The 25,182-nt window shown below is 36.9% G+C and overlaps 2 protein-coding genes across 2 annotated transcripts in view; one reads left to right on the top strand and one right to left on the bottom strand.

The window, feature by feature from the left end:
- The window catches only part of LOC133523993 (F-box/LRR-repeat protein 4), a 52,505-nt gene extending 36,956 nt beyond the window's left edge, over positions 1-15,549 (bottom strand). Inside the window, exons 1-5 of the mRNA XM_061859750.1 lie at positions 15,111-15,549; positions 14,592-14,685; positions 13,353-13,545; positions 11,033-11,190; positions 5,470-5,591 (exon numbers count right to left, since the gene is read on the bottom strand). Of these exons, the coding sequence (XP_061715734.1) occupies positions 5,470-5,591; positions 11,033-11,190; positions 13,353-13,545; positions 14,592-14,685; positions 15,111-15,332 (789 nt within the window). The 5' untranslated portion in view covers positions 15,333-15,549. The remainder of the gene's footprint in view (positions 1-5,469; positions 5,592-11,032; positions 11,191-13,352; positions 13,546-14,591; positions 14,686-15,110) is intronic.
- A 1,566-nt stretch (positions 15,550-17,115) lies between these two features.
- LOC133523974 (splicing factor 3B subunit 4) lies at positions 17,116-24,623 on the top strand. The gene is made up of 7 exons (XM_061859713.1): positions 17,116-17,243; positions 17,497-17,580; positions 18,488-18,585; positions 19,195-19,371; positions 20,862-21,046; positions 22,621-22,823; positions 24,388-24,623. The coding sequence occupies exons 1-7, from the start codon at positions 17,210-17,212 to the stop codon at positions 24,600-24,602; spliced, it is 996 nt and encodes a 331-aa protein (XP_061715697.1). The 5' UTR covers positions 17,116-17,209; the 3' UTR covers positions 24,603-24,623.
- Positions 24,624-25,182: the final 559 nt, after the last annotated feature.

Below are 25,182 nucleotides of genomic sequence, written 5' to 3'. Positions count from 1 at the left end.
ATGCAAGAGGATGTGGGTTCGAGACTCATTAATTTTTTTTTGTTATCAGTATTATCAAGTAGGTACCTATTATTAATAAATTATTTTATGAGAAATATGAGCGTTTTCCATAAAAATATTAAAAATCTGATTCTCACACAACATGATATTTTTGGGTTCTTCCAACTCAGAATCACTAGCATAATCAATCCTCGTGTTAAAAAAACCCGAAAATTTGTATTGAAATTTTAGTTTTACATTGAAATTTCTTTCACACTAAAATGTGACGTAATGGTATGGATATTTTAGGATATCTTTTTTTAATGCTAGGGTGGAGAAGAGTCTAAGTAGAATGAACCTAAGAAAGTCCAAATTTGTAAGTCAGATTTTTCGGTATTTTTTTCAAAAAAAAACGCTGTTTTGTTCTAAAATTAAAGCAATCCCTTACTGCCTTTAAAAAAGTAGGTACTATTTTACAGTAGAATTAAAACATTTTTTTTACGATACATTTAATTAAATTACAGTGAGTTACAAAATTGCATGGCCTTCTATTTATAACCATTATAAAAAGAAATGAGATATTTACCATGTTTGTATATATTATTGATTTCCCGATATTTTGACACAACTAGAAGTTTCACACAATGCCTAGAGATAGAAAATTATTTATTTATTTTATTTATTGTCAATTTCATTCAACGGATCACATCATATCCAATTTATGTCTTTATGTATTGCATTGTTTTCTACCTAGTTGGTTATTAAATTCTGTTACTTCAATAATCTTTATCTACATAAAATATACCAACGAAAGTTTAATAAAGTATATATTAAAATGAAGTACACAAAATCAGGAATTACATATGACAATATCATTCAAAATCGCCTCCTCTGGCTTTGACACAGGCCCTCAAACGACGAGGCCAGTCATCAATAGCGGCACGCACGATTGTCATGTCTTCGTGGGCAATAAAGTCAATTAAGTTCCTTCGTAACCAGGCTTGAGTTGTTTTTGCCTTATGTGCAGGAGCTGAGTCCTGTTCAAAGATCCATGGCTGGTTTTGAAATAGGGTGTGGCTTAAGGGCTTCACTATTGGTTCGAGAACGGTTTTCAGTTTCCGGTTTTCACACCTTTTTCACAGAAATGAATCTGTGTTAGCCCTGAGTATGACACACCCAAAATCATGTTTGGCGGGTGCCCACATTTGTGCAACGCAATAGGGTTGTTTCCATCTACAAATCTTAGGGCATAATTGTATCCCAAAAATTTTTTTGGATTATAAGAACATGTTAAACTACTTTTAGGGGACCTGTAATGACCATATTTTTGTAAATATTGAATTTAAAATATTTTTGGCACACGTCACGTGACCAAACTCGAAACGTCATTGAAGATTCTGATGACGTCACAACTCTCGGATTGACACTGTTGACAGTTAAGCGATTAACAACAAATGACAAATATCAGTTGACAGTTCGTATCTTCTACGTGTGTATGTAGTTATGTGTCAAACCATAAACTGTGACGTCACACAATTTTCAAAGAGCGTTTTGGGCGCGAAAGCATCTGGCAAATATATTTTGTTAATTTAACATATTTAAAGCCATTTTTAGTATAAAAGCTGAATTTTAGGGCAACTTTTAGTTAATATAGAAAGTAATACAAGCGTTTCAAAAAATTGGAATACGATTCTCTTTTAGGCCCCAATTCATTATAGATACGACGAGATAAGCGTTATGTGTGGTATACAATTATAGCTCACAAATCCACCACATTATGTCATTTTTTATTTTTTCGGTAGCATTTGTTTTAACGGAAATAAAGAGGTTGCAAATCGAGTAACAGAACTTCAGAACAGATATCATTTGATATTTACCAGTCGCTTTTCGGTGAAGGAAAACATCGTGAGGAAACTGGACTAATCCCAACAAGGCTTAGTTTTACCCTCTGGGTTGGAAGGTCAGATGGCAATGGCAGTGGCTTTCGTAAAAACTAGTGCCTACGCCAAATCTTGGGATTAGTTGTCAAAGCGGACCCCAAGCTCCATTGAGCCGTGGCAATATGCTGGGACAACGCTAGGAAGAAAGAAAGAAATCGAGTAACAGAACTTAGTAACCAACTAGGTATAATATTTATGATGTAAATGTCCATATCATGTTGGAGTCATATATTTATTAGCCAACTAATTATTCAAGATCAATACACTTAGCTCCCTTAGGTATTCGCCTAAGTACAATCTCGGGCAAAATTGAGTTTTATAAAAGTGAACTAGTTTCTAGGTCATATTTTCTATGAATTGGTCATTTTTGTAGACTCCAATTACAGTTACACTTTTCCTGGCGGACCAGAATATCGATGATTTTTGTAGTTTGATTTAGACGTTGCTATCATTTTCAATCCAAAAACACATAAAATCACAATTCAGAACATGCGGCAGCGTTGTTTTCTATCAAGTACCTCAAGCACCAGGGCGGCTACCGGGAAAATCGAAATTCGTTAATTTCGGGCATTTTTCTCTGTCACTCTAATTACGTCTTAGTGAGAGTAAAAGAGAAAGATCCCCGCAATTTGCGAATTTAGGTTTTCGCGGTAGGCCCCCAGGTCCTGTCAAGTTTCAGCAGTGTTGCCAGGTGAGCGGAACAGAATTATCGTACTTGAGTGTCAATATTATTGTACCGTTGAAAAAAATATCGTACGCCAATCAAAAAGGCAGCCCCTAAAAATGTCTAGCAAAATAAGCTTAAATTTCCAATTAATAATAAAAAAAGACAATTTTCGTCTAAATTGCGCAAAAAATCTGTTTATGTTTGTGTATTTTTGGGATAGACTCAAACGGTATACAGGAAATTGTGACATTTTAAACTTTAAACGTACACCAAGGAGCCGAACACCCAAAAGAAACTAATTTTAGCCTATTTCTGAGAGAAAGTGTCATATTTTGCTTCAAATTACTAGACTTTTAAGGTGGCATCATCCAAGGGCTGAAATTATAGTACTTTAGTGTACGATAATGCTCTTTGGAACATTACGTCATACCGGGGCCCAAATTACCGTACATGTACGACAATTATCGTACGCCTGGTCACACTGAGTGTCAGTGTCGACAGAGTCAGCTAAAAACGCGTCAAACATCGCAACGTCGCGCCGATGCATGGAGTGGCAACGCCGCAATGTATTTGTACACGACATTTGTCACACACACATGAGTAAAATTTATAAAAATATAACGTTGATTATTGCATGATTTCTGTATGAAACAAAGTTTTTCTATTAATTTAGCGCAAATGAATATTCGAAAGTAGATAGATGCGCAACTATTTACGTAATAATATTGTGTAATTAATTAATAAATAGCGATTGTTTTTTGTATGAAAATCGAACCACCTTAATAAACACATACCTCACAACGCATCCCCGCACACCTCTGGTGGAAACGCAGACTATGGAGTGTATCTGCACTTTGAGGCCGGATTTGTATGAGCATAGTGTGCTCACTCTATACTTCAGATTTCTTACCAAAACGCTTATTATTTTCGTAGTCGACATCTAGCGTAAAGTAGCGGATTTATCAGTACTGCTACTTGATAATAGATGTCGTGACGAACGAAAAGTCTAATACTCAAAAAATTGCAGCTGCTTAATATTTTAACCGGATCGCTATTTTCAACTCCTTCTGCGTGTAATATTAGTTGAAAATTGTTGAGCAATATACTTTTCGTCAGTCGCGACCCTCTTGATATCCAGAGAGATATACACCGTGTTTTTGTTTCCGTTAATTTCAAGGGTGCATTCCTGAGCTTAAATTAAGTAACTTTCTTAAAGACACCGGTATTCTAATTAACTCCATTTCGGAGATATTCAATAATTTATTTTTATCTTATAAGGCCCTTACGAGTGTATATTATACTTATTATACAAATTGATTAGTGTTTAGTACGAGTGTATACATTTCCTACTAAACGTACCTAAGTACTATCTCGGACGATGGATGTTCGAAATGTCATTGATATATCACAGTTTTCAATTGTTTGGTAGAATTAAATGTAATGTCCGTGTTTCAACAACGCTATATGCAACATTTAATTTATTTTTATAAAGATTATTTTATAAATGAACTATTTAGTTTCCTTAAACGTACTTACCCACACCCTGGAGTTAACGGAATTCAATAAAAACACGGTGTATATAGAGGTTTTGTTCACTTTGGTCGCTCCGATATATCTGATGGCGACTGTACATTTCTGTATGCGAGTACTTAAACTATTTCATTTTTATTCTACAAGGATAAAAATAGAACAATTTCTAATGCGCCTATGCTAAATCACGTATTTTCGTTCTCGATTTGAGATAGCATTATCATTCAAGAACCCCTAGGTCAATGCTATTTATAGAACGCATTTGCAACATATTATGTAACATTCGCCCGTAAAGTCGTTCTAAATGGTGCATTTTACTGATTTCAAGAGTCGTGATCCTGAATGTTTTTTTTTATTAAGATGGTCTTACTAATGATAGTCAGTCATGCCATTTCCGTCAGTAGAAAAAAAGCGCCAAATTAAAAAAAATGTAGGCGCAAAGGGTTATCGTCCCATAGAAAAGTTGAAATTTGTGCCTTTTTCTAGTACCAGCTGCCGGTAATACCGTTATTTTTCGGTTATGCAGTCCCTGGTTACTTCTATAGTTATTCTAGCTCATTTGTGGGCAGCTGAAAATCCTGTATACAATGTGGTTTTTTTTTTCGTTAATTTCAAGGGTGCATTCCTGAGCTTAAATTAAGTAACTCTCTCAAAGACACGGGTGTTCTAATTAACTCCATTTCGATAATCAAAAAATATTTTTTATTTAATTAGGCCCTTACAAGCATATACACTTGTTTTAGGGGCTATTTATTAGTGTTTAGTACCAGTTCATACATTTCCTACTAAACGTAAATACTATCTCGGGCGATCGATGTTCGAAATGACATTGATATGTCACAGTTTTCAATTGTTTGGTTGAATTAAATGTAATGCCCTTGTTACAACAACGCGTATACAACGTTTAATTACTTTATATAAATAAAATAAAATCAACTATGCCATTTAGTTTACTTAAACGTACTTACCCATCCCCGGAGTTAACTCGAACTTTAAAATATGACTTTCATAGTGTCATTTTTACACTTTGTAATTTCTTGGTCTAACCTGACAGACTTTGCAGTCCCACCTATACACTCTGACCTGCAGAGAAAGTCGTTCCACACTCTGTAATTCCTTAGTCTAACCAGCTAGTGTGAAAATGCGACGAATTCCTATAAAATATGACATTATTTTATAGTGACTTTTTCACTTCAAAGTGTGCAGAGTTAGGTTAGACGGACGAGATCGTTACGAGGCCGTCCAACATTATCGAGGGTCGCCATGCTGTGTTACCCTGTATCAAAACTAACCTCTTGTGATGGCGCAAGCTCTACAGCATTCTGAATAGTAAAATATACGTATAACATTCACCGGTAACCGTTCAAAGTCTCCCGGCGGCGGCCCCGTGTCGATCTCCATCTTCCCCCCTAGCGCCGCGGGAAGCATTACCGACTCGTGCAGGTTGGACGCCATTATTTTGTGCAACAGCTGACCTGTTGAAAAGCACTTGTGTTAGTTGTGTTACCTATATACATGTGGAATCATATAATTTGTGTATAGAAGATCACCTGGCGTATGTTGATGTTTTCTATTTCATTTGATCATACACACATACATTTAATATTAAATTAAATAGCAAAAATCACAGTGGCAGCAAAAGACGGTCCGTTCCATGTGTCATTTATATTTGACAACATTGGCGTGGATGTTATATATGTATTTATCTGTGTATAAGTATGTACATCGTCTCATAATACCCATGTAAGAATATTCACAAATATTAATTTACTTAAAATAATCGAAGGCAGTTATCATGTATTCTACACCGGGTAATCCTACGAGACTGTAACGTCAGTTACCAATTCTTTCGAGTGTTCTTACATTAATTAAGCAAATTTAAGTGTCTGTATGTCTGGCGTAGCCCTACAAGTAGATATCTGGATGCTCCAATTTACGTAATTAGTGTAAGAACTTCTTCTTTATTTGCCATGCCCTAACGGACGTCGGCGACCACCTTTGCCATCTCTCTTCTGCTTTTGCCATTCTTGCCAGTATGGCTGCGTTATTCACGTTCGTCCATTTCTTAATATTGTCAAGCCAGATGAACCTCCTTCTTCCCCTTCCCCTCTTGCCATCAATTTTTCCTTCCAATATTAGTTGTAGTATATTATATTTGTCATTTCTGTATATATGTCCAAAATAAGATATTTCCCCTTTTTTTCACCGTAACCAAAACCTCCAACTTTTTCTCCATTCTTTTATGTACTTCCACATGTAAGAACACGCGAAAGAATTGGTAACTGACGTTACAGTCTCGTGGAATTACCCCGTTTTTTTTCCGTTAATTTCAAGGGTGCATTCCTGAGCTTAAATTAAGTAACTTTCTCAAAGACACCGGTATTCAAATTTACTCCATTTCGGAGATAATCAGTAATTTATTTTTAACTTATAAGGCCCTTACGAGCGTATACACTTGCCTTAGGGCCTGTTTACATATTGATTAGTGTTTAGTACACTTGTACTTTAGTGTACTTGTGTATACACTTGTATACATTTGCTACTAAACGTAAGTACTATCTCGGACGATTGATGTTCAAAATGACATTGATATGTCACAGTTTTCAATTGTTTGGTTGAATTAAATGTTATGACCGTGTTACAACAACGCTATACGCGACATTTAATTACTTTTTATAAAAATAAAAAGTTTTTTTTTAATGAACGATGCCATTTAGTTTCCTTTAACGTACTTATCGATACCCTGGAGTTAATGGAATTCAATAAAAACACTGTGTATAGTTTCGGATCCTCCTGGATAGTGACCAAGGCTCTGAACCGGTTTATAAAATACCGCTTCATTTCGGTTTTCCTCCGAACTTTTATAAGAACGCGAACGTTTTAAGAACTTTTTTGTAACCTAAAAAAAAAACGGTTTAATCGACGAGCGACAAAACGTCTGGCCGGCCTGGTAGTGTGCCTCGTAAACATAGACACCGACATATGAAGAAACCGGTTTTTATTGCTCCAAACCGGTTAATTTGACAAGAACGGTTCTCATAAAAACCGGTTTAAAAATAACGGTTTTTCGAGCGAAACCCAAATTAAAAGGTTTTGCGCTAAGTACATGATAACGGTTTAGAAATTTAACCGGTTTCCGAGCCTTGATAGTGACGGCCAAAGTAGCCAGTTAAATTGCAATGCAACAATGACACAACTTTGTTGCTATAAGAATTATGATGTGTTGATTACTTCGACAGTCGGTTTTTATACTACGTCGGTGGCAAACAAGCATACGGCCCGCCTGATTGTAAGCAGTCTCCGTAGCCTATGGACGCCCGCAACTCCATAGGAGTTACATGCGCGTTGCCGAACCTAACACTTCCGAACCTTCAGCACCTTCTTTGAGCTATGGCCTTATAACCTTACTCACAGGCAGGAACACAACACTATGAGTAGTGTTATTTGGCTGCGGTTTTCTGTAAGGTGGAGGTACCTCCCCAGTTGGGCTCTGCTCTAGATCTGGAATGACATCCGCTGTGCTGTGCCCTACCATACAAAGCGTGATGACATTCACAGTGCACATACCTCTCTTTTGGACGTAGTTTCAAGACATACACGGGTCATTTCTTATACCTAACCTCTTTATACGTTACGTAGCGTCTCTTAAACTCCGAAATAACAATCGCTTAGACAGTCTATAAAGTAGCTAACTCAACTCTATCGTAAAATAGCCTATTTTAGCCCCTATTGCACTATTACATTGGAATAATATAAGTTAGCAGCCATTATATTTATGTAAGAGATGACCTGTTGAATAACCGCTAGTAAACACTAACCCCCTTATTCATAAACGTGTACTAAAGTTACGATGCCGCTAATAATCGTTTGTCCCTTTCCATCATACCAATACGTCGGAAAGGGACAAACGATTATTAGCGGCATCGTAACTTTAGTATACGTTTATGAATAAGGGGGTAAATGTAGGTCAAAATAGGTATAAGTGGGTGAATCAACAATTTCTTGTAGTTATTCTGTCCCAGGCGATAATAAAGCAGGTTGTTATAAGTCTTATAATCTACCATTTTATATTATCGTGCTTGGTAGCTGGCCCATTCTAGCCTTTGAGTCCTCTGCTTTGAAACTCGACTCAGTTTTTCAGACTCGCATATTAAGTCTCTCGAGTTCTTTTCAACTTGTTACAGACTCGAGTCTTTAGTAGGGACTTCTTTTTCAGAGAACTCTCAATTTTTTGTTTGCAAAATTTCGAAAAGCTTTGTCTTTAAGTACTAAGTTAGTTATAGCAAACAAATAATACAATATCGCAAAATGTCTTTAATTTTATTTAGGTTAAACCTATGAAATTGTAGACGGAGTCTTTATTCGGAGGCTCGAGTCCTTTTGAGCTCTCTTAAAAAAGACTCAATAGAAGACTCGCCTCGGGAGTTAAGACTCGGGAAGATTTTTAAGCGCCGAGTTTCATAAAAAACGAGTCGAGTTCTTCAAATTCAGACTAAAAGACTCGAGTTCCTACCAACACTAGCCCATTGTAGGAATTAGTCAATTTGTGTAATAATGTCCTATAATATTTATTTATTTATTTTATTGTGGAATCGGCTTAATAACTAGCACAAAAACTGGCTGACGACACCCAATTCTTTGAAATTGATGTTACTTAACTCTGTAACTGTGTTTTTCGTGTTTTTATTTATATGTACAATAAAGTATATATATATACATACATACATACATACATACATACATACATACTTAAGCAGTTTTATAAGGAAAACTATTTATTTTAGTAAAGCAAAAAATATGTTAATTTTCATTTATATTTCAAAGACCGTGGCCGTACTTACTAAATACATAATTGGATAAAATCGGCTCGATAGCAAATAATAGAATTCGTGATTGACACCACTGAATTAGCACCATTCTTAGTGTCCGTAAGGTCCGTCCTTAGATATATGTCAATGCCTTAAACTGATCCCCACTATTTTTGTTACATACATACATACATATAATCACGCCTATTTCCCGAAGGGGTAGGCAGAGACCACGGATTTCCACTTGCTACGATCCTGACATAACTCTTTCGCTTTCTTCACTTTCATGACATTCCTCATACACGCTCGTCGGTTTAGGGTGCTCTTGACCTGGCCTTTCTTCAGGATTTCCCCGATTTGATCAGAGAAAGTCCGCCGAGGTCTAACCCTTCCAGCTCCCTCTTCTACTTCTCCCTTATACACTCTCTTTGTTAACCTTCTTTCGCTCATTCTTTCCACGTGTCCAAACCATCTCAACATACCTTTCTATACCTTTCTTTATTGTAATACCTAAAGTAATGACGTCTTTCGGCGTTTCCATTTCATACCTACCACTGCAAATCAGTATGTTGCAGTTTTATTTATCCTTCGAATATTACACCAACCTAATAGCCTAATTGCTTTCCTGAGGTGATTAGACTACTATGCTATTTATACCGTCAAGGTGACACAGAAATATCTTCTTACTACATTAGATAAATCAATGTCAATAGGTGATGTAACATACTATAGAGCTAATAAAATAACGAAAATTATTTTGAAAAACTTGGGAAGATGTTTACTTAAAATATTTCATAGTGAATATATTTGTGTGACGAGTATAAAGATAGTTTATTATTCAAGTAGGCATATTACAATGCGCTTATGAACGTCAAATAAAGCTACACCGGCTCTAACCCTACACCTCTGACCCGAGAAGATTTCCCTCCTAAATTGTAATAGGGTATCCCAATATGGACCTCTATATACAAGCCTTGGAGACCTTCTACATCTCTAAGGATAATTTAATATCTTTTTTTATATTTTATCTCTGACACTTAGAGACTTATACATCTCTAAAAAAATTAGTATTTCTTGGTTTTATTTTTTTATCATAGTTTTTTTTTTGTGTAATTTGACATTTAGAGACAGTATACATCTCTAATAAAGTATTTATTATTTCATCGATTCCATATTTGTAATTGTTTTTTTGTAATTTTTATTGTTTGTAAAAATCGACATGTAAAAGTGCCCCTGTGGCCTATTTGCTGTATAAATGTTTGATATTTGATATTTGACCGGCAAGAAACTCGGCGGGACACATCTTTTCAAAACATTACATCTTATAAGTAACATGAATTAAATACAAAAATACAATTTAAATTAATATGGAATATAAAAAAAACATACAGTACGTACTTTCTTATTGAAATTTGATGCAGTCGATTGCTGATGCAGGACGTTATCATTATTATTGCCAAACATCCCCATCCATGATATAATGAAATGAGTTTTGAATTTAGAATATGTAAGCTCGGTGACATTTTTTGGTAGGATATTTTGTTTGTGAGTTATTTACGATTTTTATGTATTTATGTATAACATAATGCCAGCTCCACATGCCTGGCAAACGACAAACAACAAACACGAACGTGTGGATAAATGTTTGTCTGTTTTGTTTTGTTTGCTAGTGATCGGCATCGGTGTCTGTTTTTTGCACAAATAAAAGGGGTGTGTACTGGCACGTTCGCCAAGCCTGGGGCTGTTTGTGTTGGGTGGCGTTTGGTGGTTTTGGTGTTTGTAGCAAACACCAAGTATGTGGAGCCGGCATAAAGTCAGACCAAGATAAGTTGGCAGCGATTTGCAGTGCAAGTGTTATTTTAAACGTCAAACTTATCTTGTTATTATTTAAGTTTTTTTCTGGAAAAATAAAATCCATCATCAGACAAACAAACCTCCTAAGAATTAAAAAAAATCAAATAGCAGTTTCTTCCTTTAAACATATGTGCCTGTACCTGTGCTCTTAGGATTAGTTTACTGAGCGGACCTCAGGCTTCCTTAAGCGAGTGGCGAAAAAGCGAGAACTCCAGGAAGACGAAATTAAAAATAAATTTAAATATTTTCCTTACCCTTCTCCATAACAGGTCCATTTATTTTATGCAGTAGCGACGGGCACATGAACTTGTTCTTAACTTGGAACTTGCAAGGCTCTCTCCCTTTCAACAGTACCGCGTCGAGTTCCGTGTAGTATGGAAGCAGTTTGTGGTTGAACTCCAGTCTTAACACTCTGCGGAAGAGAATATGAATTGTTATATGAGTTTGGGCGCCCGCTAGCTCGCGCGGATGCACTGAGTGGGTGAGGGAGTTGACGAAAAAAAATATGAGCAACGTTTACTGACGTGGACGCGTGCGGCGGATTTTACTTACAATAGCCTAGATGACAATTTTTTATTCATGGTATCAATCGTTCAGGTTCGTTTTTAGAATGAAATGTATATATGGGACCCATTGCATTAAAGCAATACAAAAGTCAGAAATGATAGTCAAAGTCCGACAGTCGTACTTCACTCGCGAAACGCTCCCAACAAAACAATAAGCAAACGTGACGTCACGGTCACCAAGAGCCCATCTTGAAGTATGAAAAACATTTCGGTGAAATATTGCGTTTATGTATATATTTGCTATACAATATTTTTTTGGATAAAATGTAAGAAATCGAATGGTACCCTTACTTTATTCCTTTTTGGAAATAAAAAAAACACCTTTAATTTAGAAATTTTCAGGTCCTATATTTTTTTATCATTCTGCCCGTGACTTCGTCTGCGTGGAATGATAATGATTGATAAAAACCGGACAAGTGCGACTCGGACCCGCCCACCGAGGGTTCCGTAATTTTTAGTATTTGTTGTTATAGCGGCAACAGAAATACATCATCTATAAACATTTCAACTGTCTAGCTATCACGGTTCATGAGATACAGCCTAGTGACGGACGGACGGACAGCGGAGTCTTAGTAAAAGGGTCCCGTTTTACCCTTTCGGTACGGAACCCTAAAAACTACCCTATGTCCTTTCCCGGGCCTCAAAATATATCCATTTTTTACAATTAGCTTATCTAAAAATATTCTTCTGTGCCTACTAAATATTCGATTTTATGGATATTTTATACGACAGAAGAGTGTAAGACCTAATGTTTCTTGGATAAATTGAATAATTTACATTAACCGTATCGACATTGACTAATGGAATAAGTTTTAGTCGTTTCGAATCCCGGACGAGAGACAAGCAAAAAAATAAATAAATGCAGTTTTGTTTCTTTTTAAAAATAAAATAATGTTTCCTTTAAGTAAAATGAGCAAACTTAAGGTTTTAAGGCACTTTCCCTCCAGGGCCCATTAATTTTTTCCACGCTGTATAGCTTAGTTACAACGGTTAGCGACGCCTACAGCTCACAGAGCCAATAGTTTTATTAGGTACATGAATGATTAACCACTTGCTTGATATTTTTCATGTGGCCGTTAACTAGCTAACAAGGGTGACGGCAGGTGACGAATAGAGTTCGTGGTTAAGGATGTCAGATATGTCAGAAATCAGAAATCATAGCATTTATTCGTGATAAACTATGACATACAAAAGTATAAAAGTATAATAATATGTCAGTCAGCTAGAAATGTAAAGTTATACATTATGGAAGGTAGAGGCAAGAAACAGAATCTATCCAAAAAGTATCCAACAAAAAACCATAAACAGGTGGCGTTACAATACCTAGAATACTTGAGAAAAAAATCTAATCATAGACAGCGCACTTCACTCGGTCAATAACGCCTAGGTTCTTAGCTACTCTAGCGCTACTCTGGAGAGATTTGGAACTATTATTTATAGCTGACAGCTGGACACTTTTGCAACAGTTCTGCCTAAGGAGATTCTGTTCCTTGCTTAACCTTCTATATTATACATGTTTAGTCATGATTTAATTAAAGAATGTCACAATAATAAAAGACATACAAATGCAATAGGTATTTACTACAAAAGTTCATTCCTTCATGTTGTGTTGCTGTTGTGTCATGACAAAAACAAAACAAAAACTATATTAATGCAAAATATGTAAATAGTGGAAGTTTCTTGTATCGGTATCTTCTTTGGGCTGTTAGAATGGGTGGTATTGAAATTCATAATATGCATAAATAGAAGAATAAAAAAATCTCTTTCACTACTGACATTTAAATAAACAAAAATAATTTATTGTCAAAATCCTCTGAAAACCTGTCAAATTGCTTCGTACAGGTCACATTTGAATATTATATTATAGCAAAAATAACCACTTTAAAACATCATCTTTTTGTATCTTTTTCTTACGCAGAATTTTGAGGACTTAAAAGAGGCAATCAGGCTTGATCATATATTTTTGAAATCTTGACGTTAAGGGGTAATAAAAATCTTTACTACTAACCTTGTTAACACATCAATCTGTCTTATTGGTGGACTGAAAATCCTTGGTCTGTCCCCAGCATACTCCGGTTCACCTTCCCATAGCAGCATCCACATGGACGGACCCTGGGCCCAGATGCGGACCAGTGCGCCGGGATTGTATGTCTCGAACACAGACACCTCAACTGGGTATACGGCTTTCTCGAACGATACTTCTGTTGGAAAAGAAGTTTACAAAATGGGATATTCAAGGGGAAAGTTGGTTAATAAATAGAAGACATATATATAAAAAAAAATGCTAATAGTCAAAATCATTCTAACTATAACAAGAAATAGTTGATCTGCATAAGTTGATCATAAAATATTGTCATCATCTACGTCGCGTTGTCCCGGCATTTTGCCACGGCTCATGATAGCCTGGGGTCCATTTGGCAACTAATCCCAAGAATTGGCATAGGCACTAGTTTTTACGAAAGCGACTGCCATCTGCCCTTCCAACCCAGAGGGTAAACTGGGCCTTACTAGGATTATTCCGGTTTCCTCACAATGTTTTCCTTCACCGAAAAGCAAGTAGTAAATATCAAATGATATCTCATACATAAGTTCCGAAGAACTCATTGGTTTGAACCCGAGACCTTCGGATGGCAAGTTGCACACTCTTACCTCTAGATCACCAGCACTTATTGGTCATCAAACATTGTAATTTTTATTTTTTATATTCACATTACACTGTAAATTAAATAGTATATTTGATTTGGTGAAGTGGAAATCTTAGCCACTCACATGCTAGATATTTTTCAGTGACTTCTATTATTCTAATAAAATAAGGGTGACAGCTGGCAACTACAGTTACCAAAAGCATGTGAGTGGATAAGAACCAATATTTGAATAGGAGTAGAAATGTTTAATTAAGAATATAATTTAACAAAAATAAATGTTTAACACTTGTACAAAATCTAATTCTGTCAAGCAATGAAACCAGCTGCAAGCGTTGAAAGTAAATAATAATGAATGAAACATAAACATCTGTAAACAATACCAAAATGGTGAGAAATAAAGGAAAAGTGGAAAAAAGCAGTCCCTAAGGCGCATATGGTGGAAATATTCTCAGTAAAAGGGGAAAGTCTTTGTCGCTCAGTTAGTATATTGACAGAGTATTCTGCAGTCGCCAGTCCAAGTCTGGTCTGAGACAGTCAGTATTCCACTTTTCCTTTATTACTAAGTATTGGCATATTAATGAAATTTCCTTAATAATACTAACCAACAAAATCCTGGCTCGGAATGCTCCGATTGTTTTGCGGCATGTAGTCTTCCTGAGCTGATGGTGCTTCTTCCCACCAGGTGCCGTAAGTTCTCTGATTCCGAAACAATACATTTGTTTGAAACAAAACACATACAATTTGATATAAATATTTTTTGAAATTATTATATTTTAGTATAAAATAGTTACTTTGCTATTTTTTAAGTTTTTTACTAAACCTTGCAACTTTTGAAATCATTTAAATCGCAAGAATAGTTCAAATTCAACTCGTACACGTGTAGAAATATTATTATGAAACTAAGAAATGTCTTTTTTTTTTCAAAACAAAAACTTAATACTTCTGTTTCATTTATATTTTCAGACGGAAACGCAATTGTGAGATTCGGCACGTTATCGCATTTTCTACATAACTGGACTGCCCGTGTGTAATTATGAGAAGCGAGAACAGAAAAATTGCAGAAAAGCAACAATTAAAAGTTGGAAAGTTTTCGTTTTTATAACTTGATTTGAAGAACTTACCATCACAAAAGCTTGAGGATAGTCGCCATAATCAGGAAAGTTTGACGGTGGACCACGAAGGTTGAAAGCGGTATACGATACACTGATTTCACTTCCGTATTGAGAACTAAAATCTTCAACGTATTGCACAAATTGTTCTATGATATCAGGGTCTTTTTGTTCATCGTGATCCTCGTCTTTAAACCAAAATAACGACGAGATCACATCCGAAGCACTCTGCATTTTACTTAGAATTGTTTGTTTACGTTTTTTATATTTGTTGTGGCGGAAAAGTACCAACGACAGTTTTATTATGTACTTACGAACAAAAACGTCTGCTCGAGCCACAGACGGCTTAATCAATGCACAGATTGGCCAGATTGCGCCAAAATGTAAACAAGTTATGAACAGAAAGTCAATGGATTAAAAAGTAAAAATGGTCAGTGGTACATTGTTAAATCCTGCAAGTTGTTATACAATTATTTGAAAAAATAATACATTTTTAGTATTTTTAAATAAAAATTATATCTTCCATCCTGTGCTATCCAAATTCTGGTAAAATTAATAAGAATTGTAATATTTATTTTCATTTTCATTTTTTTAAATTAAATATATAAATTTCTGAACGTTTCATTTTTGTAAAAAAAGCAAACGTCACGGACTTAGAGAATAAGCCGGATAGTGTACATTGATCAAAAAAGTGTGTACACATGAAAAGTCAAAGTGGCGCCTTGCATCTCGTTCTAATTAGGGTGACCATAAGTCATATGGTTGGGTGACTTATGCTCAGGAGTCAGGGCGGAATATAGTTTTTGTCTCTTGTGTAAAACGTTCCACACAACTTTATTCAGTCATTCTAATAGCTGTTACACTATCCCTTTCGGGTCGGCTATTTAAGGTTGTCAAAATTCAAGCCATTATATCATCAGTGGTCGTGCACAAAAAGGCACGTCAAGTTATGCCAACCCTAATAATTGCTCGGAGCAATGCTGAGCCAAACGGAGCTGAGAAAAGAAGGAGTGTCGGCCTACTGACCATGGTCGAAGGTCGTCGTAACGTCTGTCAAGAAAACAGACGGCCTACCGCGAAGCACGTTCGACGTGTTGCCTCCCTATCACACTTACGAACGAATTTACAAGAGCGACAGAGAGGCAACACGTCGAACGTGGTCCGCGGTAGGTCCTCAGGTATGAGTGTGAGAACCACCTTTTTCTACTGACGGAAATGTGTGTCCAACCTATATATAATCGGTTATGTGTAATTATATAAATAGTTTGAATAACGATTTCAGTAATAAAATATGTATAAAATGTGAATGTTGATAGATTTTGGATTTAAATTTTGTTAATTATTTATTCTGTAATAGCTCTCATTCCACCAAAATAAACATGCTGAAATAAAACACTTGTTTAGATAAACTTACTTTTAAGTACGCATTGAGAATTGCGTAAAGCCGATTCACATCGTGCAAATATCATAATGAGTTTGAAAATATTGTCTTGTATTTTCATCGTAAAATTGAATAATAGTGGCTTACATGTGAAAAGATATTAGCACTATCAGCATAACTTTCATTCCTACCCTTCCTATAACCTGTCACACAACATTTTTTTACACATTTTATTTATTTATTTTGCAAATAAATGCTAAGCGCCGCCATTCACGTACTTGTTGTTGTGCACATGCTTATTTTAATCAGTTAATAATATTAGCATCTCAATTATTTACAAATTAGTTAAAAGATATCAGACCATGATATCTGTACTTTGAATATACCACTAAAATAGTAGAGAAGGTATCTAATTTCAGTAGTATTTTGATATATTTGATATAAATACTACCACAATGGTGTCTTTTTAACATTGGCAACATGTGCGAGTGAGATACTGCACCTCACTTTTGCTATCTCAAGTGGACCGTTTTCTCTAGTCTGGTACGACTACGAACACCTTTCTGACTCAGTGATTAGGTTCAATTTAGTATGTAAAAAAAAGGTAAAGCGGAGGGCGCTTTGTAACTCCATGGCAAACGTCAAATAAACGTCACGCACGTCATCGCGCTGTATGGCGGCTGCATAGCGGCTGCACTGCATCAGACGCCAATTTTAATGTCATAATAAAATGGCAGCAGGGCCTATTGCAGAAAGAAACCAAGGTAAGCACGCTAATTATTAGTAAAACTTTACATTTCTTTACAATAGATTTGTGAAAATTACAAACCGGTGGCCTTAATTACAGATTCATTTAGGTTATGTTTGTATGCTACTTTAGGCATAAAAATTTGGCTAATTGGTTATTTCGGGCGAATTTCATCTTTTACATTATGTTTAGGCACCGAGGATACACTTCAAAACAAGCCCACATGACGTCTTAAATAAGGTTTACTTGACAACTTTTTATTATTTCAGATGCAACAATATACGTTGGAGGACTCGATGATAGGGTCTCTGAGAGCTTACTGTGGGAGCTCTTCGTTCAGTCAGGGCCCGTTGGTGAGTACTTTGAATACTTCAATTTGATAATTTGCTACTATATTAGTGGCACCAGTGCCAATGAAATGCTGAAGATAAAGTTAGGTATACAATTCTGAGGAATAACCATTATATGCATACAGATCTGCTAATTTATCATACAAGGAGTTAACAAGGCTTACTACATTTAGTCTAATATGGAAATAGTCCTTAATGTATTTTATTTATTAGCTACTTTATTATTTATTATTATTGGAGTTTGTGGGCCTTTGAGTGCCATGTCAACCAGGCATTGATCTATTGTGACAGCCCTTTTAAGTTCATTACTGATGCCCGTTGAATCCAGGAAATTCCAGATTCTTTGGGCCGTAATGTTCTGTACCTCATTGGGTTGCAATACATGCCACCCTAAGTGGGTATTAGCTACTTACTGTATGTACATTTTTAGTCTAAAGATGTGAATAATTTTAATTCATAGGTAAACCCCATTTTATATACCATGGCAGGATTCCACTTGAGATGGTCATTAGGCGTAAACAATACAAGTAGTGATAACAAAAGGTACCTGGCAAACTATTTTTGTGGCATCGTGTCTTACATTTCACAGTCCAGTATTGATCCTTTTGTGTTATTATTTAATCACACGCTGGCTTTGAAGAGCAGAGCTCGTAAGGCAATTGTTAAACAATAGATCAACATTATGGTTCTCTTTGTGCAGTTTCAAATGGAATCGCTATGGTAAATGAAATGGGGTATAAACACTCATTAAAAAATAGTTATGAAGAAATTGTTAATTGACCTATTTTGTGCAAATAAGGTCTACTTTGACAACAATAGGTCCTATGGAAAGTCTAGCAAAACTTAGCTCTTTATGTAGTGCAAGTACCCCACCTAAATGAATATATGACCCTATTTTCATGTGTTCCAGTGAACGTGCACATGCCCAAAGACCGCGTCACACAGACACATCAAGGATATGGCTTCGTGGAGTTTATGGGCGAGGAAGATGCTGACTATGCCATCAAGGTACTCTTTCTTACTTTTTTCTTGCTGCAACAATTGTCTGCAATAGACGATGTGGTCAATGATGATGATGATGATCGCTTGGGATTGGAATAAGGATTAAATCAGTTTTCTAAAAATATTATCATTCGTCCTTCTCTGTCATTTGGACATTTGTGTTGATTAGAAAGGGACAGAATTTAACAGAGGTTTGCTGTTTAATAAATACTCTATTATGAATAAATACTAAAAGCCCAAGACAGGGATGAGTGGAGAAAAAGTGAGGAGGCTTTCACCCAGCAGATGGGATCTGCAGTCAGCCCCAAAACAAAGTTAAAGAAATAAAAAATAAAAATAACAACTATCTGACTGTGGAACAAATAAAACTTTACGAATAATAATAATGAATAAATACTACTCTGGAAGACTTAAGCGGCCTTTCAGTTTGAAAATAGGCGCGCGCGTTTTCTACGCTTGAGCGCGTCGCCTCGGCCGAGACACGTCTACACTGGCTGGTTTGTGCGTGAGGAAATTGCCTCGCGCGTATGCTTGCTCTGTGTGGACCCACCTCATGCCAAACAATCTGGAGAGCTAGCCAGTTTTCAAAGACATTATCCAATTTTTTTTTTACAGGTTATGAACATGATAAAACTCTATGGCAAGCCAGTCAGAGTAAATAAAGCATCTGCACATCAGAAGAACCTTGATGTGGGCGCCAATGTGTTCATCGGTAACTTAGACCCGGAGGTCGATGAGAAATTGCTCTATGACACCTTCTCTGCTTTTGGGGTCATTCTACAAACGCCAAAGGTATTGTCTGCTTATTATACTTTAGGTTCGTAGGCAGATATATTCTTCCTTCTGTAAAAATATTTTTTCATCACACTTGCTTGAAAGACATCTTATTTCAAGCAGGTGTACTGAAGGACAAAGGCCTATATTGTTCCCGCGGGAGTTTTTTTTATTTATTTATTTTTTTTTTTTTTTATAGGACATTATTACACAAATTGACTAAGTCCCACAGTAAGCTCAATAAGGCTTGTGTTGAGGGTACTTAGACAACGATATATATAATATATAAATATTTATAAATACTTAAATACATAGAAAACACCCATGACTCAGGAACAAATATCCATGCTCATCACACGAATAAATGCCCTTACCAGGATTTGAACCCGGGACCATCGGCTTCGTAGGCAGGGTCACTACCCACTAGGCCAGACCGGTCGTCAAGTTATGGATATTATGTCGCGAATTCATAGAAACCACGTAGTGTAAATGAGTTTTACTTTAAAAATACTGCCGTTAATAATTTAATATGTTTGTTTATGTTTAAAAATATTTAATTTGATTAATTTAATAGCAGTTGCCGAATGCCGAATAGATCTGTGCCTTCGATGCCTAACCTGTCAAAGTTCCATTGTAATGAATGGCCTTAAAATTACACCCATTTTCGTCAAGCCCAGTCCCTTTTTAAGGTTCCGTAGCCAAATGGCATAAAACGGAACCCTTATAGTTTCGCCATGTCCGTCTGTCTGTCTGTCTGTCTGTCTGTCTGTCTGTCTGTCTGTCCGAGGCTTTGCTCCGTGGTCGTTAGTGCTAGAAAGCTGAAATTTGGCATGGATATATAAATCAATAAAGCCGACAAAGTCGTACAATAAAATCTAAAAAATTTTTTTTTTTTAGGGTACCTCCCCTACACGTAAAGTGGGGGTGAAATTTTTTTTTCGTTTCAACCCTAGAGTGTGGGGTATCGTTGGAAAGGTCTTTCAAAACTAATACGGGTTTTTAAGAAACATTTTTTGATAATGTGAATATATTCGGAGATAATCGCTCCGAAAGAAAAAAAAAAATGTGTCCCCCCCCCCTCTAACTTTTGAACCATAGGTCAAAAAAATATTTAAAAAATCGTGGAAGTAGAGCTTAAGAAAGACATTAAATGAAAACTATAGCAGATATGATCAGTTTAGCTGTTTTTGAGTTATCGCAAAAAGTTTTCCCTTCATAGTAAAAAGACTTAATTTAATTAGGTACTGATTATGAAAATTTGCCTATTTGTTTAACTCGGGTGAAAGGTACCGTTTCATCCCTTGGTTAACAATTTACTATACTTTAAGCTCCAGTTTAGCTTATTGTGACGGAAGAGTAACTACGGAACCCTACACTGAGCGTGGCCCGACATGCTCTTGGCCGGTTATTAAAATCTGTTTGAGCTATGTCACCTACTACTTATATTTTATTACAGTATATAAGTAAATTTTATTATAGTTTATAATAAATGTTAAAATATGTTTCAGGTGATGCGCGACCCAGAGACGGGCAACTCAAAAGCGTTCGCGTTCATAAACTTCGCATCATTCGAGGCCTCCGACGCGGCTATAGAGGCCATGAACAACCAGTACCTCTGCAACAGACCTATATCTGTGTCGTACGCGTTCAAAAAGGATGTCAAAGGCGAAAGGCACGGCTCGGCCGCTGAGAGGTAAGATTAATCAACTTAAAAATGTTAAACATATCCAAATTTCTTATATAGACCTGTAAAAATGACTCCGGGGAACAGTGGAGCATGACTATGAGTCAGATCGCAAGTCGAGCGAGTTAGCATCTGCTAGAGTGATTTTTTAGATCTTATTTGATGGCCCCAAATTTTCATACTGATCTGTCATTTTGATACAAGAATTGGTCCAAAGGCTGATGATTTTTTAGTAAATGGGCCAAATTTAAACTGTAATTCTAGTGTCTCGGATAGAAAAAGCATGTACCAAAGCAAAAAGTGACAGTAAGATTAAAAAAAAAAGCCGAAAAAGCTTTGGGAGCTCTAGTTGTTGAGAGTAACTGGACTGATGATCCAAAAGGTGTGTTTGCTTGTGGTGGTGAATTTTTTTATATTTCCTTTCTTCATAAAAACACCTCTAAGTGTTCGAGCCGGTTTACATTGGTGTTCCAAAAGGTGAATATTCCATTTTGAAAACAAGAGAAGAGTCAACCGCAGTAGAATCATCGGGTTTAATAATCTACGATTCTACGATCCAAAAGGTAAGGTAAGGTAGGTCTTCTTCCTCCTGCCCTTATCCCACGTTATGTGGGGTCGGCACAACATGTTCTTCTCTTCCATTCTCCTCTATCTTTCGTCACCTCAGCACTCACTCCTTTCTTTCTCATATCCTCTTTCACACAATCCATCCATCGTTTTTTTGGGTCTACCATCCGCTCTCCGTCCATCAACATTCATTCCTAACATTCTTTTTCCTATATGGCATTCATCCCTCCTCATTAAATGCCCATACCACGCTAACCTACCACTCCTTATCTTCTCCGCTACCGGTGCTACTTTCAAACTTCCCCTTATATACTCATTCTTAATTCGATCCTTTCTCGTCACTCCACACATCCATCTCAACATTCTCATTTCCGCTGCGTGCACTCTTCTTTCATCCGTCACTTTCGTCGCCCAGCATTCTGATCCATACATTACAACAGGTCTCACGATCGTCCTGTAGATTTTCCCCTTAAGTTTAAGGGGCATTCGTGGATCGCAAGTTGTTCCAGAGACCTGTCGCCATTTCATCCATCCCGCATTTATTCTAAAAGGTAAGGTAGGTAAGGTTTCTAATTCCTCTAATCTGTACACGACAAAAAAGTGCAATATTACGGCAAATGACGATGATTTCTATTCTATTCTATTCATCATTTGCCACGGACTAGTGATTATTATTTGGATGTCTTGAAAAGCCGTAACTGCAGATCCAAAGACCCGCGTATTACCGACCTCTGCGTTATGCTTTTTGTAAACGTTGTGTGTGTAATATCTATTTTGGGCCGCATGACCGCATATCCGGTTTTTTAGTATTTGTTGTTATAGCCGCAACAGAAATACATCATGTGTGAAAATTTCAACTGTCTAGTTATCACGGTTCATGAGATACAGCCTGGTGACAGACCGACGGACAGCAGAGTCTTGGTAATAGGGTCCCGTTTTACCCTTTGGGTACGGAACCCTCGGTGGGCGAGTCCGACTCGCACTTGTCCGTTTAATTATATCCCTTTACATTTCAGGTTACTCGCCGCCCAGAACCCGCTGTCGCACGCCGACCGGCCGCACCAGCTGTTCGCGGACGCGCCGCCCACGCTCATGGGCCCCGTGCTCATGGCGCCGCCGCCGCCGCCGTCGCCGATGCCACCGCCGGGGCCACCTTTGCAAAGACCGCCGCCGCCGTTACCGATGGCCGCGCCGCCGCCGCCGCCAATGGCGCCTCCAGGTAACCTAAAAATGATGTTGTTGTTGTCCTAAAGCACCCCAGAGGTGCAAAGGGCCTTCACAAGCTCGCGCCACGCCTTCCTATCTTCAGCTCGTCTTCTGGCCTCGCTCCAGCTCAACCCGACCGCTCGTAACTCTCTTAGGACGGACCGTTGCCAAGAGTGTACAGGACGACCGGCGGTTTCCACGCGATAGCATTATTCGTTTCCCCTCTTCGAAAAATGATAGATACTTATATGTACTTTAGATCACAACATATCCTAACCCCGTCTATATATCCTGGATATGTCTTTGTGAAATGTAATCCAAACCTTTTTGACAAAATTGCTGACACACTAAACGAAAGCTCCCTGTAAGATCTCAATATAAAAATGAATTAAGCAGTATGTGAAACAGCCATGGTGCGCATTAGAAATGGCACCGCAGATATACAGGATGGGCAAATAAGAAGGATACATTTCGCTTTCAAATGTTAACTATATTAAGTTCAAAGATTAATAAGTATTGTTCTAAATATATATTATTACATGTCGAACATAATGTCTGATAAATGTCCACCACTAAGAGCAGGCAAATGTGAGCCTTTATCATCGCAATTTTCAGCATATTTGTGCACATTTTCGAAGCTACCTTAGTAAATTTGTGTTGGATGGTCGATTTTAACTGTTTAAATTTCATCAGCTTGTCAGCATAGGCACGTCATTTTAGATAGCCCCACAGAAATAAGTCTGTCACTGTTTCTTAAAATTAATCGAGTAAATAACGCGTGTTAAGCAACACAAACATTTGAGAAAAAAATGCTTGCTGCTAGAGGTAGACATTTGGTAATTTTCTTCCGCATACACCGTGTTTTTTTATTTATTTCCTTTTATTTCTAGGGTGCATCCCTGAGCTTAAATTAAGTAACTTTCTCAAAGACACCGGTATTCTAATTTACTCCATTTCGGAGATAATCAATATTTAATTTTTATCTTATAAGGCCCTTACGAGCGTGTACACTAATCAATACGGCCTTAGGGCCTGTTTACATATTGATTCGTATTTAGTATGAGATAATACATTTGCTACTAATCGTAAATACTATCTCGGACGATTGATGTTCGAAATAACATTGATATGTCACAGTTTTCAATTCTTTGGTTGAGTTAAATGTAATGCCCGTGTTACTACAACGCTATATGCAACATTTAATTACTTTTTATAAAAAAAAAACTTTTATATAACTATGCCATTTAGTTTCCCTTAACGTTCTTACCGATACCCCGAAATTAACGGAATTCAATAAAAACACGGTGTATAATTGCCAACCCTATAATATAGGTACTTATGAAAAAATACTTAAAAAAAATTATACTTAATATAGTTACAATTTGAAAACAAAGTGTATAACCTCTTATTTCCAATTTATTTTTTAAGATTCTCTGTACTGTACTAAGAGTACTAACACTAATTTTCCTAGATTCGATACAAATAAAACAATTGAAATTGAAATTATTTGTCTATTCTGTATAATATCATCAGAACCCTATTAAAGAATGAAATATTTGTAATGAGATGTGGTCCAGGTCCGCCGCCGCCGCCGGGCCCGCCGCCGTTCCACCACTTCCCGCCGCCGCCGTTCGGGCCGGCGGGCTTCGGGCCGCCGCCGCCGGGCGCGCGGCCGCCGCCGTGGCGCGCGCCGCCGCCCTCCTTCCGCCCGCAGTTCCCGCCGCGCGGCCCGCCGCCCTTCGGACACCCGCCGTTCCCGCATCACCCGCCCGAGCCTAATTATAATTATTAGTCAATAAATTTTGTATTGTAATTTGAGTTTTATTTTATATAAATTGGTTGACACGTCGACTGCTCTTTGACCTTGACCTTCCAACTTGACCTTTCACTGCTCAATGCGCTCCTGGCGTCGACGCCTGAACGCGAATTATTTGCGTGGCGATAGGCGGCAGTGTATAGTGAATGCTTGAGATTCTGTGAGGCGATAGATGATAGATGCTCAACTGTTTAAATTGTCAATATGCTATTATATTATTATGCTATTATGTTGTATATGCTATTATTGTTTATATCATTGTTAATACTTATAATTATTGTTGCTGTTAGTCTAAGTTTAGTTTTGAATAAAGCGATGGAAAAGAAAATAGACGCATTCAAAATTCAAAAATTCAAAATTCAAAAATTCAAATTCAAAATTCAAAAATTTATTCTGCAAGTAGGCCTCAAGGGCTCTTTTACAAGTCAATACAACATTTATAGTAACATCATATAGTGACATGAAAAATACATAACAACATTTATAAATACAACAGCCAATACCTGGGTAAACATTACATAATAATAATCTTAAAATAAATAATTAATACAATACA

This window comes from Cydia pomonella, chromosome 13 (assembly GCF_033807575.1).
Source record: "Cydia pomonella isolate Wapato2018A chromosome 13, ilCydPomo1, whole genome shotgun sequence".
Taxonomy (NCBI): domain Eukaryota; kingdom Metazoa; phylum Arthropoda; class Insecta; order Lepidoptera; family Tortricidae; genus Cydia; species Cydia pomonella.
Note: the sequence above shows the minus strand (reverse complement) of the source record. Positions and strands in the feature narration are given on the sequence as shown.